This window comes from Lolium rigidum, chromosome 3 (assembly GCF_022539505.1).
Source record: "Lolium rigidum isolate FL_2022 chromosome 3, APGP_CSIRO_Lrig_0.1, whole genome shotgun sequence".
NCBI classification, from domain to species: domain Eukaryota; kingdom Viridiplantae; phylum Streptophyta; class Magnoliopsida; order Poales; family Poaceae; genus Lolium; species Lolium rigidum.
The window spans coordinates 379,616,207-379,630,347 of record NC_061510.1 but is presented as its reverse complement, the minus strand read 5'-3'; the positions used below and the strand labels follow the sequence as shown (position 1 = coordinate 379,630,347).

At 44.6% G+C, this 14,141-nt stretch overlaps 1 protein-coding gene across 1 annotated transcript; it reads right to left on the bottom strand.

Annotated features, from left to right (window-relative positions):
* Positions 1-1,894: 1,894 nt before the first annotated feature.
* On the bottom strand, positions 1,895-4,512 carry LOC124700645 (probable hexosyltransferase MUCI70). Its single transcript, XM_047232739.1, has 5 exons — positions 4,356-4,512; positions 3,996-4,172; positions 3,760-3,915; positions 3,259-3,535; positions 1,895-2,535 (listed from the first exon to the last, which is right to left on the bottom strand). The coding sequence occupies exons 2-5, from the start codon at positions 4,155-4,157 to the stop codon at positions 2,297-2,299; spliced, it is 834 nt and encodes a 277-aa protein (XP_047088695.1). The 5' UTR covers positions 4,158-4,172; positions 4,356-4,512; the 3' UTR covers positions 1,895-2,296.
* Positions 4,513-14,141: the final 9,629 nt, after the last annotated feature.

Genomic DNA, 14,141 nt, shown 5'->3' with positions numbered 1-14,141 from the left:
GCACTATATGAACAACTTTAGGTGACAACGAAGAGCATCATCCTCCTCCCTCACCAAAGAGGGACCCTACCCACTCGCCTAGGATCGAAGGGCGCAACACCGTCAAACGAGGAGTCGTTCACCCTTGAATAAGGGGAATGAGATGTCCAAGTGGCCACCTCGAAAAGCCAAAGCAAGCAAACCTCCTCGCAGTGACGAGCACACCACTAAAACTTATAGCTTCGATCAAGGACATCTAGGACGAAAAAAGGAAAGCTTGGGGGCAGCCACTGATCATGCAGGGGAGCGGATACAACAAGACCAGGGCAATGACCGCAAAGCAGCCGTTGTCTCCGCCAGTGTCGCCACCAGCGCACCAGCCCCATAGCCCACACATCCCTCCAAGCATGGCATCCATCACGGGCTCACCGACCCAAGACGGCTAATCCAAGGAGGGAACAACGCCCATCACGTCGCCATCCAGTCAGACGGATTTCGAGCTTTCACCTGCGACGAAGGTAGGGGTGGGGAGTTGGGACCTTAACAACGCCTCCAGGAAGGTAAACGGCACCCATGGTGTCGCCGCCGCTGTGGTCAACGACCAAGAATTTCTAGTGTCCTTGCTCGCCACACCGGCTCCCCATCCAACCGACCACCAAGACAAGCGAGGAGGAGAGAGCCAAAAAGAAAGATACAACAGCACCCACGCACGCCATTGGCCGCATGGTCGACGTCGCCTCTCCGCACAAGGTCGTGACCTTAATTATCTAGGCTCGACCACATGACGCGTCATACGTACTAGTACGTACTACCTCCATCCCAAGACTTAAGACCTATTTTTTTTAGAAAGTCAAACTATGTCAAGTTTGACCAAGTTTTTATCAAAAATTATTAACATGAAAAATACAAAATCAATATCATTAGATAGATAATGAAATATATTTTTATATGGTATGTACAAAATATCATATTTGTTCATAGATTCTTCTAAAAAAATGGTCAAACTTTACATCTTTTGACTTTTCAAAAATATAAACCCTTAAGCCTTGGGTGGAGGTAGCATTTTCTACCTGAACGACGACGTGGTTCGATTTTTCGGCGTCACGCGCGTGCAAAAAAGTTCCATCGCTGACAGCTTTCGATATACCGACAAAGAAAACGGCTGTAAATGTTTTTGGCTCTACTGGTGCTGGCCTGACCTCCTGGGAAAACAGGACAAGCCCCTCGCTATGCTTCAGGTTGCAGAGCTGCAGAGGGCATTCATTTTGGAGATGGTCACCCTCACCTACCAGCATTCCTACGGCTTCGGGTTCAGGGGGCACAGCACAGAAGGGTTCAATGCAGCGCAGAAGGGTAAATGCGGCCTCTGAGCAAAGGAGCGCCTGCCGGCGACGAAAGAAGAGACGCACTTCACTGCCACGCTACGGCTGCTGCCAGCCAGCAGCGGCACTTTCGCAACGTATCTTGTGGTGGCAGGGAGACGCATGCTCCAGTAGGTACGCCAATAACTGCTCTGGATCGTACTACGTCGAGCTTGGCCGTCTAGAAAACAGATATCGCAACATGAGTTTCATGAGAAGCAGTTCGATTCCTGTAGGAATCAAGAGAAGAAAAAAATACCCCCCTGTTGCAATTGAGTAATAGAGGTACAGAAGACGAAGCAGGTGCCAGAATTTGAGCTAACGACCTCGACTTGGAATAAGTAATCTTCGGGAAAAAAATTACACATAATATCGAAAAACAGCTATAAAGACTACAATGCTGGTGGACCAGATTGAAGTTATGCATCATCAAAATTCCAGCCAAGACAATTTGCACATGTATTTCAAGAGGAGCAGCTAAGCTACACTAGGATTGGCAAGAAAATGGACATGAACTGTAGATGATTACAAGTGCAAAAATTTAACGCACTGAATTAGGGATTACTCAAAATTCTTTGATTTTTTCTTTTACAAAGAAGGCAAATTGACGATCTATATTTGCCTTGAACGACATCGGGCAAAAGCCATTCTCCTCCTCTGTACTCCTGAACTGCACTACCACCGGCTAAGAACTATCACTCTGCTCCATATTACAAGACGTTTTGGCAAACTAATTTGCTTTGCCAAAACGTCTTACGATATGAAATAGAGGGAGTATGAACGATCACACTCCTCACGCTACGTCAGGATCCACACGACAAATCGATGAGAAGAAAAAGGAACTACAATGACACTATACATGCTGCTTGTGCTGCCGAAGCAGATTGAGGTTCTGCATTGTCAAAATGACAAAATTCCAGTCAAGACAACACAGCCAGATCAGCACATTCAGAACCTCATCTCCCGTCCTTGGCAAGCGGCTTCACCTTGCGCCTGTGGCCGAAGCTGTTAACCAGATCCTTGCGGGCACACACCGGGAACAGGTGGACGCCGGGGAGCCTCAGACGCCTCAGGACGTAGGGGAAGCTCAGCTGATCGCGGGAGGTGAACCGAACCACCTCGTTGAACCACAGGCACATGAAGAGGTTGGTCAAGGGAGCGTGATCCCTCACAATAACTGAAGCTTCCGCGAGAGCTGTAGTAGTAAAAAGGCAAATGAATGGGTCACTTATTAGCATCGATGCAGTGCCGAGGACCACTGGCAATGGCAAGGCCTCAAGAACATGTATGATGATTTTGGGCCAAACATTGTGTTTAGTTTGGGGGATGCTTCTGGTTCTACGTAGCCCGCCCGCATGTGGGTACGGAGGCTAAAATGGTGTGTCCTGTATCATTTGGCTGAGGTGCAGAAAGCCAGAAAGGAGCTACTACCTTTTATGCTGAACGCATGCAACTAGCCAACTTTAAAGCTCATGCCTTTTGCACAACTACAGCTGCATCAGTAACACCAAACATGGTTATCTATAGAGCACACGATGCTATTTTATTTATTTCAGTACGTCTGTGGCGCAGCATCCTAATGTCCTGGCTTGCAATGCAAATATGACATTCTCGTGTTATCTGTTCTCTTTTAAGCTCATCATGCTGACTTTTCCTATGAAGTGAATGAATGGCAGGCCAGCCTCAATGCTGCACAGTAGTGAGAGCACAAATGCGACATGATGCGGGGCATAACACAAAAGCCAGGCAGAGGTAATATTGATGTGTGTGTTCTATAAAAAGACACTAGTACTCCTAACTAGTAGTAAGTTAGGAAAACTATATCAGTGCCAATAAAATTTAAGGAGTTGTGCTACGCAAGGCATGATAAGAATGGTCAAAGCAAACAATGGTAAGCAGGCCAAGATTAGAAGCCAACCTTTCTTTCCGTTGAATCGTTTGTCATCTGGGATGCCATCTTGTCGGTACTGATCCAACTGTATTTTCACTTCTTCTGGAGTTGCTTTGTGTTTCTTAACAATTGCTTTACCCTCATCATACAAGCTACTCCTAGCTCCATGTTCCGATAACGCTAATGAAGAGTTTGAACGCCATAGAAGAGCTTCAATTACTCCCAGCGGATCTCTCCGGAACTGAGATTTCGAATCTACCCAAATCGAGTATCTTGCCATAGGAAACAGGCGATGACTTATCAGCTGAAGAGAATAGAACACCAAAATGGAAGTCAGTTTATGACAAGAAGGATTCATCCTAAACAAACACCATATGCAGGGATCATAGAAATGCAGATATATCATATATGTAAGACAGTCTTCTTGTAGCTGTTACAGTGTCCATAGAGTGTGAAACAGAATGTTGAGGCTTGTACTAACATTTTTCTGCCAGTAAGACAATGGAGGCACAGGTTTTCAGATTATACCTTGGGAATTTTCCCATTCAGCCGTTGATCTGTGAAAGGAAGATCTCTTACAAGAATGATCCTCCAAAGGCCAATCATGAGATTCTCACCAATTTTGTTACCTTCCTCCTGTTGAGCTGAGCGCGTGACTTCATCCCAGAATGCAACATAGCATACCTAGAAGAACAACAAGCATCAGTTAACAAATAGGAAAGAAGCTCAAGACAACAACATCCAACGCAAGAGAAATGCTAGACCTTTTTCACAGACACTTCTGTCATCCCTATAGGCTGGTGAAGGTCATCCCCTCCACCAAATGCACAAGTAGCTACAACAACTCTGCAGGATTTCATGTAATCTTCATCTACATCAGAAACTCTGAACCCACCATTTTCATTGTAGAACCCACAGTGGACCATTGTAGTTTCCTTTGTCTGCAGCATTAGTAGCAGGAACAATGAAAATGGCAGCTAGAGCATAAATTTCCCACAATGGAGTAGTGTTTATCATGCAGTATCTACTTTCTAACGTTCCGGAATCAGTACAAATGCAGATATGGCATTGTTATCCACATACTAAACAAGTACATATTCCGTAGAGCAACTCTGATATCTTACATAATTTTCAAAAACTTCATGAAATATAGAGCCTGAACAAAACCTTGAAACTTTCTTCTCTTTCAGTCAGTGTCTGATATCCCGTGAATGAATTAAATCGTGAATTCGTCATACTGGATGAAATGTTATCTTCAAGATGGGGCAGACTGGACCTGTACACAACTTTCTTGACTGGCAGATTTTGTGCACGGGTTTCAGGAAGTTCCAGATTCCGAAGCATCTCAGGATCGAGCATCTTCAGGCATGCTGTCAATATAGCACTGAATTCATCAGGAAAGCGCATGTCATAATTATTACACTGCTGTTTGATCTAAAAATTGATCACACTGGAAATGAATAAAATCACAAAATATACCCGAAGAAATCAAGAGAATCAGTGGAAAACATGGGCTAGAGCCTAGATGTACTAAACAAGAGAAAGTTAGCAGCTGACATTTGCTATCATTCAGTACAGGAATAACTTTGACCAGATCAATTTAGTGTATCAGAATAAATTTTACAATACGTTGTACAGTTGTACTGAGGCTGAAGGATAAATCTGCATCTCACTGTGACTATCCTTACCATTCAGACAAAACGCGTATGGCCAACTTGACATTATCTATTCTATTCACAAGCATTGCAAGTAGATAGTAAACACCACCGGTGGGAAACTCGGATCAACAGATCAGCTTGCATCATGCACAATGTAAAGAATAAAGAGGATCGCTCCACAGTATATATGAATATAAAACTAGAGACAGATAAGATGGTCATTAGGTCATCATCATAGCAACTGAACAACACATTATAATATCGGCACACCTACAATACAGATCAGCGAATTGAAGTGCCAAATAAACCGCTAAAGTAAGAAGCAGTCTATCCGCACCAATTTAGGGTTGAACGGTCGAGGGAGCTTACACTTCCTGGCGCCATCGGCGTTGCGGGCGGCGCGGGTGAGGTTGCCGGCGGCCCGCGGAGGCGGCGGCGAGGGCGAGGAGGATGCGTAGAAGGGGGAGAGGCGGTAGTACTCGTAGGTGAAGAGGGAGACGGCGAGGAAGGCGAGGAGGAACGGGGCGCCCCACCGCGCGGCGCGGCGGAGGAAGCGGCGGCGGGCGGAGGCGGGAGGGCGGTTCCGCTTGCGGCGGACGCGGACCCGCACCTTCCCGGAGGCCTCGTCGTCGTCGGAGACCGAGATGGAGATGCCCTGGATCAGCGACGACGACGACGACATGGACGGACGGAGCTGGGGACGGAGGGTTCGGCTCCGGTGGTGGGCTCGGGCTCGGTTAGGCCGCAATAGTGGAGATTGGAATGGGCTTTGTTTGGTTCGGTTGGTTTTTCGCGTGAACCGGTCGCTTTGCTGCCTTTGCATTTCTGTTTGCCAGTGTTTGTGTAGTCTGCAACTCTGCATTGCCACTGTCAAGCAGCATGATTTCCAAGCTCACAATCTTGAAAATAAAAAAAGGAGAGCACAATTTCCAAACCTGTTTAGTCATATATTGATTATATCATTTGAAATGCGATTAGATCGTAATCCAACCAGCTATCAAGAAGGTAATGCATTTTTTCATCTTCCGATCTCCATTGGATCAGCAACTGTCACCCTGAAAATTGCCACGGCGTTATGTACATCTCTGTTGGTAGGTTTCAGAGTGACTTCATAGATGTTCAGTCAATGATTGCTTGTTGTCAGCGCTGCGGTTGCAAACTGTCTTTGTAACGGCAAGAAAATTGCTTTCAGAAAACGACTATTACAAATTTGTGGCGTCCAGCACAGACAAATGACAAGAAGAAGGTTTTTTCAAGTGAGGAAACACTGGCAGTGAACGACTCTAACAAGTAACAACAATGAGTATCCTCAACGCTTGGAGAACTGGGGACGCTTGGGCGCCTTCTTGAGACTTCGCCAGCAAACCTTCGGGCCTCAGAGGGACTCTGTTTGAAGGGCGTTCATCCATCAGATGGAGCAGTGGCAGGGCATGACAAAGCTTCAGCGTAGTTCTGAAAATCTATTTTTCGATAAAGAGCATATATTAATATCGCGGAGATTCTGAAAATCTATTTAACTTCAAGAAAGCAACAATTCTGCTATCAGCTCAGCTCGCGCAGCTGAGGAGGTTCACGGGTCATCCCATAAAGCTCAATCACAAAGCCAGAAGATTTGTGGAACACAAGTTGATGTTCCTTCTGACAGCCAGGATGACTGTCCAATATACCTAGAAGGTCGTTCAACACAAGGAATAACATAGTTGATTAGATTAGCTTGGCATACTGAAGCGCGAAACTCTGCAAACTTACCAGTTATTGCTACTTTGACAATGGTTTACAACAAGAACCGTGCTGTTTTTATTGAATGATGATGACTACTACATGATTTATCACAAGTTTTAGAAAGATAAAGTTAATGTTTGAAATGTGATTATGATTAGTTATCAGGTAGAAACATAAGTTAGGATTTCTGGGATCTGTACTTGCCTTAATGGATGAGATCGAAACTGGATATTAGCCGGCCCACAACTTTCTATTTCCACTTACTTAGTTGTCATTGCCGGGATCGAAAACTCCATTCCTTTCGACAAATAGTTTGAAAAATCTCAACTAAACCAAATGCAGCGGGCCAAAAAACTTGTAGCAACAGATGTACAGGCGTGTACCTCTTCGTCTCTAAGGCGATTAGGGTTGTTGACCTAGGCGACTAGGGTTCTGGTTTGGTCTCGATCTCTCCCAGGTTCTGGTTCCGTTTGGCTTCTCTTCCTGCTTGAAGATCGCGAGCGCGCCTCCTGCGTGGTGTGGGCTGTGGCCAGACGGGACAGGGGCTGCTGTTCGTGGGCAATTCCATGGAGTTGTCTGCAAACTCATCTTCCGCCGCCGGCGGATCGGGGATCAAGAAACCGCAAGCAATTGACGACATGCTACACAGGATGGGTATTGATGAGGACGAGTGTGATGACCTAATATTTGAAGATCAAGTTGAGGCTCCGAAGGAGGGGCTGAAGTGGATGGCTCTGGCAAAAGTTCCCAAGCTTTTGAATACAACATGAAAGTGGCATGGAGCCCAGCAAAAGAGGTAGAAATTAATCATCTTGAAGGAAACTTATTTACAATTCAGTGTTTCTGTTAGGGGGATTGGCTGAAGGTTGAGAGGGGCGGACCATGGCTGTTCCGACAATCAGTTGTGTCAATTGAACCATATGACGGACTAGCTCTTCCTGAAACTGTTGATCTCAATTTCTTTACAACCTGGCTTCAAATTAACAAAATTCCAGTGGGTTATCGGAAGGAATCCTTCATCAAGAATCTAACAGAGAGGAAAGTTGGTAAGGTGGTGGAAACTCGGCTCAATGTTCTAGGGGCGGGTAATTTTGTTCGGGTGCGAGTAAGATTGGATGTCAGAAAGCCATTAGCACGGTTTGTCTCAGTATCCCGTGAGGGTGAAAGGGAAATCTACCCTATAAAATTCGAGAAGATGCCAAGATTCTGTGGTGCGTGTGGATTCGTTGGTCATACTCATCTTGAGTGTGGCACCGGTGAGTTTGACGAAGAAAAACTGAAGTGGGGAGATTTTCTGAAGGCAGACTGGTATTCTTGGCATGCTAGAGGTATTGGAGGTGGTCGTGGAGGTTCATCTGGTCGTGGTTCCGGTGATCGAAACAGCCGTGGAAGGATGGGAGGTAGAGGGCGTGAGGGTGTGTCTGCTGGACGTGGCGAGGGCAACCCTCCAAGTTGGCGATACAATGCTCTTGCCTTTGTTGATGGGAGAGCTTTGGTTGATGGTGCTGCAAAAAATAATGTTAATGCTACTGAACCCAATGATCCAGAAACTACGTATACGGCGTCCAGTCCGGAGAAGAAAGACATGGAGGTTGATAAGCAAGACTCACTAGTTCCACTAGCGAAAAGAGCCCTAGAATTAGGGGACAAAGATCTGACTTCTCCAGGTCTGTGGAAACTGTTGAGACTGTTACTGGAACTGATGCTATGGCAACTGATGGAAACACATTGGAACCTAGTGGTACTGAGGTGGAAAAAGATCGTGCTAAGCGCACAAAGAAGGATGGAGCTAACTCCTCTTCATTAGGATCGGCGGGGTCACAGGATGACCCTGTCGGGACGCAATGAAGATATTAGGTCTTAACTGTCAGGGTTTGGGGAATGACCCGACAGTTAGAGCGCTTATGGATATCAATAGGCGCTATTCCCCCAAGGTGATGTTTTTGTCGGAGACCCACCTTGATAATTATCCGGCTGACTCCTTACGTAGAAGATTGCAAATGGACAACAAGATTGTTAATCCGACTACCTCTCGGAGTGGAGGGGTGATCCTATTCTGGAAAAAGGAAATCAAAATAGAACAGATTTATTCTCATCCTAATTATATTGATGTCAAGGTTAGAGAAAGTCGTACAAAAATTTGGAGACTTACCGGTATCTATGGGGAGCCCAAATGGGAAGACAAATATAAGACTTGGGACAGATTGAGAAGCCTCAGAAATGATTCTAATCTTCAGCGGGTTATCCTTGGTGACTTTAATGAAATTCTATACTCCAATGAGAAGGAGGGTGGTAACCCTCGCCCTCACAACTTCATGCAAGCTTTTCGTAATGTTCTCTCAGATTGTGGCCTTGAGGATTTGGGTTTCTCGGGAGATCAATTCACTTGGAAGAGAGGACGTATCAGAGAAAGATTGGATCAAGCGGTAGCTAATGGGGAGTGGATGACTATGCATCAAGGTTCCCGCCTGCAACACTTGGAATATTCTCGGTCTGATCATCGGCCAATTCTTCTTGATACATATTATCAAGCACCTAATGTCCAGAGGAGCAATCAATCGAAAAAATTTGAGGCAAAATGGTTAAAGGAAAAAGGGTTTAAAGAATTGGTGGAGCGTTCCTAGGCCGAGGCATCCTCATCGGTCCAACAGGGTGGCGTGCTGGCCAAGTTGGCCCATCTGCATGGCGCCATGCATGCATGGGATACGTCGATCTGTAAAGAGCCGAAGAAAAAATTAAGAGATGCTCAAAGAGAACTTGATAACGCGATGAGCGGTCCGATATCGGATGACAGTGAAGCTAAGGCAAAGGAGATGGTTTTACTGATTGAATTACTGCTTGAACAAGAAGAGGTCTACTGGCTTCAGCGATCTCGGGCCAACTGGCTCAAACAAAGTGATCGTAATACCTCATTTTTCCATAATTTTGCAACAGCTAGAGGAAAGAAGAATTATGTTAAGCGTCTTAATAATTCTAATAATGATTGGATTGAAGGTACGGACTTGCTCCAATCTCATGTTCTGGATTATTTCTCTAATCTTTTTACTTCTGAGGTTTATGCTACAGAACCGGTCCTATTGGAAAAAATTGTGCCGAAGGTGTCTAACCAAATGAATGACCAACTGTTGGCTCCTTTTACGCCCGACGAAGTGAAAAAAGTTGTTTTTAGTATTGGGGACTACAAGGCTCCTGGCCCGGATGGACTTCATGCAATCTTTTATAAAAAAATATGGAACATTTGTGGCGATGAAATTACTCAGGAGATTCTACAAGCTCTAAATTCTGGCATAATCCTCGAGGGTTGGAATGACACGACGGTGGTTTTGATTCCCAGGATAGATGATCCAGAGTTGATATCTCAATTTCGACCGATAAGTTTATGTAATGTGATTTATAAAATCATATAAAAAATGCTGGCTCTAAGGTTGAAGATTATTCTACCCGAGGTTATTTCTCCGATGCAAAGTGCTTTTGTGCCAGGGAGGCTCATTACAGATAATGTTCTGGTGGCGTATGAGTCTATACATGCTATTAAAAATAAGAGAGCTGAGGCGTCGGGTTTTTGTGTAGTTAAGTTGGACATGCACAAGGCATATGACAGAGTGGAGTGGATTTTTCTTGAAAATATGATGCACAAGTTGGGCTTTCATGAGATATGGATTATTATTATGATGGCTTGTGTGAGATCGGTGAGATACCAGGTCCGGTTTAATTCTGAGATGGATATGTTTATTCCTACTAGGGGTCTCCGTCAGGGAGACCCTCTTTCTCCTTATTTGTTCTTGATTTGTGCAGAAGGTTTGTCTAGTCTTCTGCAGCATGAAGAAGAAGTCGGTGGCATTGATGGGGTTAGGGTGTGCAGAAATGCACCGTCAGTTTCACACCTTTTATTTGCTGATAATTTCCTAGTGCTCATGAAGGCGGATATGAATAATGCAACTTCCTTGTAGCGAGTTCTGGATACCTATTGTGTGAATTCGGGACAGATGGTGAGTCTACCAAAATCTAGTATAGTCTTCTCCCCAAATACTGATGTGCTACTAAGAGCAGAAATTTGTGAAGAGCTTCATATCAACTCGGGGGCCCTTTCAAACAAATATCTAGGTTTGCCAGCTTTGGTTGGAGCAAATAGGAGTGATAATTTTGAGGAGTTCATTGAGCGGATTATTAAACGTATTAATGGTTGGAAGGAGAAACACCTTTCCATTGGAGGAAAAGAAATTCTGTTGAAAGAAGTGGCTCAAGCAATCCCGGTCTATGCAATGTCTGTTTTTCTAATTCCCAAGGGGGTGTGCAAAAGAATGATGGATGCAATATCAAAATTCTGGTGGGGAGATGATGATAATAGCAAAAAAATGCAATGGTATGATTGGTGGAAACTTTGTTATCCGAAGAAGGAAGGGGCATGTGATTTAGGGATTTCCACTCTTTTAATTTGGCTATGTTGGGTAAACAAGTTTGGAGACTTATTTCTGACCCAACCTCTCTTTGTGCCCGTGTGTTTGGGGCTAAATATTTTCCTGATAAAAATGTCTTGAGGGCAGGCCTGAGAGGGGGTTGTTCATTCACTTGGCAGAGTATATCTGCTAGTATACCCACATTCAAGAGAGGATATATCTGGAGAGTTGGAGATGGGGATAAGATTAATATTTGGTCTGATCCGTGGATCCCCTCAAGTCATGATCGAAAAGTTACTACATTAAGAGGGAATTAAGTCAACTTCTGGCTGGATGTTAACAGAATTCTGCGGATCCCTTTGAATACCCATGGTTTTGAGGATTTTATTTCTTGGAGTTTTAGTAAGCATGGCATGTATACTATCCGATCTGCCTATCACCTTCAATGGAGATATCAGTTTGGTTCAACAGGAAGACTGCTCACTATTCCAAGGGTTTCAGCTACAAATCCGGTCTGGAAAATTGTATGGAAATTAAAACTTCCAAGCAAAATTAAAACTTTTATTTGGCGATCGTTGCATGGTATACTCCCTGTGAAAAGTACATTGGTTAACCGTCATATTGGAACGTCGGGACAATGTCCGATATGCAGTTCTGGACCAGAGGATATTGCCCATTTATTATTTCGGTGTCCAAAAGCAAAGGAAATTTGGGAGTCACTTGGTTTGGCTAATTCCGATGATGCTACTCTGATTGATCGAGCGGGGTCTGCTATTCTTGAGCATATTTTATGTAAGGAGGAACATAATGAAGGAGATATGCCCTAGAGGCAATAATAAAAGTGGTTATTATTTATATCTCTATGTTTATGATAAATGTTTATATGTCATGCTATAATTGTATTAACCGAAACATTAGTACATGTGTGATATGTAGACAACAAGAAGTCCCTAGTATGCCTCTTAAACTAGCTTGTTGATTAATGGATGATTAGTTTCATAATCATGAACATTGGATGTTATTAATAACAAGGTTATATCATTATATGAATGATGTAATGGACACACCCAATTAAGCATAGCATAAGATCTCGTCATTAAGTTATTTGCTATAAGCTTTCGATACATAGTTACCTAGTCCTTATGACCATGAGATCATGTAAATCACTTATACCGTAAAGGTACTTTGATTACACCAAACACCACTCGCGTAAATGGGTGGTTATAAAGGTGGGATTAAGTATCCGGAAAGTATGAGTTGAGGCATATGGATCAACAATGGGATTTGTCCATCCCGATGACGGATAGATATACTCCGGGCCCTCTCGGTGGAATGTCGTCTAATGTCTTGCAAGCATATGAATAAGTTCATAAGAGACCACATACCACGGTACGAGTAAAGAGTACTTGTCGGAGACGAGGTTGAACAAGGTATAGAGTGATACCGATGATCAAACCTCGGACAAGTAAAATATCGCGTGACAAAGGGAATTGGTATCATATGTGAATGGTTCATTCGATCACCGAAGTCATCGTTGAATATGTGGGAGCCATTATGGATCTCCGGATCCCGCTATTGGTTATTGGTCGGAGTGAGTACTCAACCATGTCCGCATAGTTCACGAACCGTAGGGTGACACACTTAAAGTTGGATGTTGAAATGGTAGAACTTGAATATGGAATGGAGTTCGAATATTTGTTCGGAGTCCCGGATGAGATCCCGGACATCACGAGGAGTTCCGGAATGGTCCGAGAATAAGATTCATATATAGGAAGTCATATTCCAAGTTTGGAAATGATCCGGTGCATTTATGGCAGGTTCTAGAAGGTTCTAGAAAAGTCCGAAGAATGGCACTTTGGAAAGTGGAGTCCCAAAGAGACTCCACTTGCATGACCAGCCAACCCTAAAGGGGAGGAGTCCAAGGTGGACTCCTCTAGGGTGGCCGGCCAGCCCACCTCAAGGAAAGGTGGGAGTCCCACCTTGGGTAGGACTCCCTCCTTGAGTAGGTTTCCCACATATGGGAGGTTTTAGTGTTGGGGTCTTATTCGAAGACTTGGACTAGAACTCTTGGGGCTTCCACCTATATAATGAGGGGCATAGAGAGGGGCTGAACCACTTCAAGCCTCAGCCTTGGCCGCACCCCTTAGAGGGCCGGCGCCCAACCCCCTCTCTCCCCAAACCCTAGCGGTCTCTCTCCTCCACCACATCCCGCACGCTTAAGCGAAGCTCCGCCGGATTTCTCCACCACCACCGACACCACGCCGTCGTGCTGTCGGATTCAAGAGGAGCTACTACTTCCGCTGCCCGCCGGAACGGGGAGGTGGACGTCGTCTTCATCAACAACCGAACGTGTGACCGAGTACGGAGGTGCTGCCCGTTCGTGGCGCCGGAAGCGATCGTGATCAAGATCTTCTACGCGCTTTTGCAAGCGGCAAGTGATCGTCTACCGCAGCAATAAGAGCCTACTCTTATAGGCTTTGGAATCTCTTCAAGGGTTAGTCTTGATCATCCCCTCGTTGCTACCGTCTTCTAGATTGCATCTTGGCTTGGATTGCGTGTTCGCGGTAGGAAAATTTTTGTTTTCTATGCAACGTTATCCTACGAGTGGTATCGTAGCCGTGTCTATGCATAGATGGTTGTACGAGTAGAACACAATGGTTTGTGGGCGTTGATGCTCTTTTTATCTTTAGTTGAGTACTTTGCATCTTTATGGCATAGTGGGATGAAGCGGCTCGGACTAACTTTACATGACCGCGTTCATGAGACTTGTTCCTCGTTCGACATGCAACTTGTATTGCATAAGAGGCTTTGCGGGTGTCTGTCTCTCCTACTATAGTAAAGATTCAATTTACTCTTCTATTGACAACATTAGTATCAACGTTGTGGTTTATGTTCGTAGGTTGATTAGATCTATATCGAAAACCCTAAACCACGTAAAATATGCAAACCAAATTAGAGAGCGTCTAACTTGTTTTTGCAGGGTTTGGTGATGTGATATGGCCATAATATGATGATGAATATGTATGAGATGATCATTATTGTATTGTGGCAACCGGCAGGAGCCTTATGGTTGTCTTTAAATTTCATGTTGAGTAGTATTTCAAAGTAGTTGTAATAGTTGCTACATGAGGTG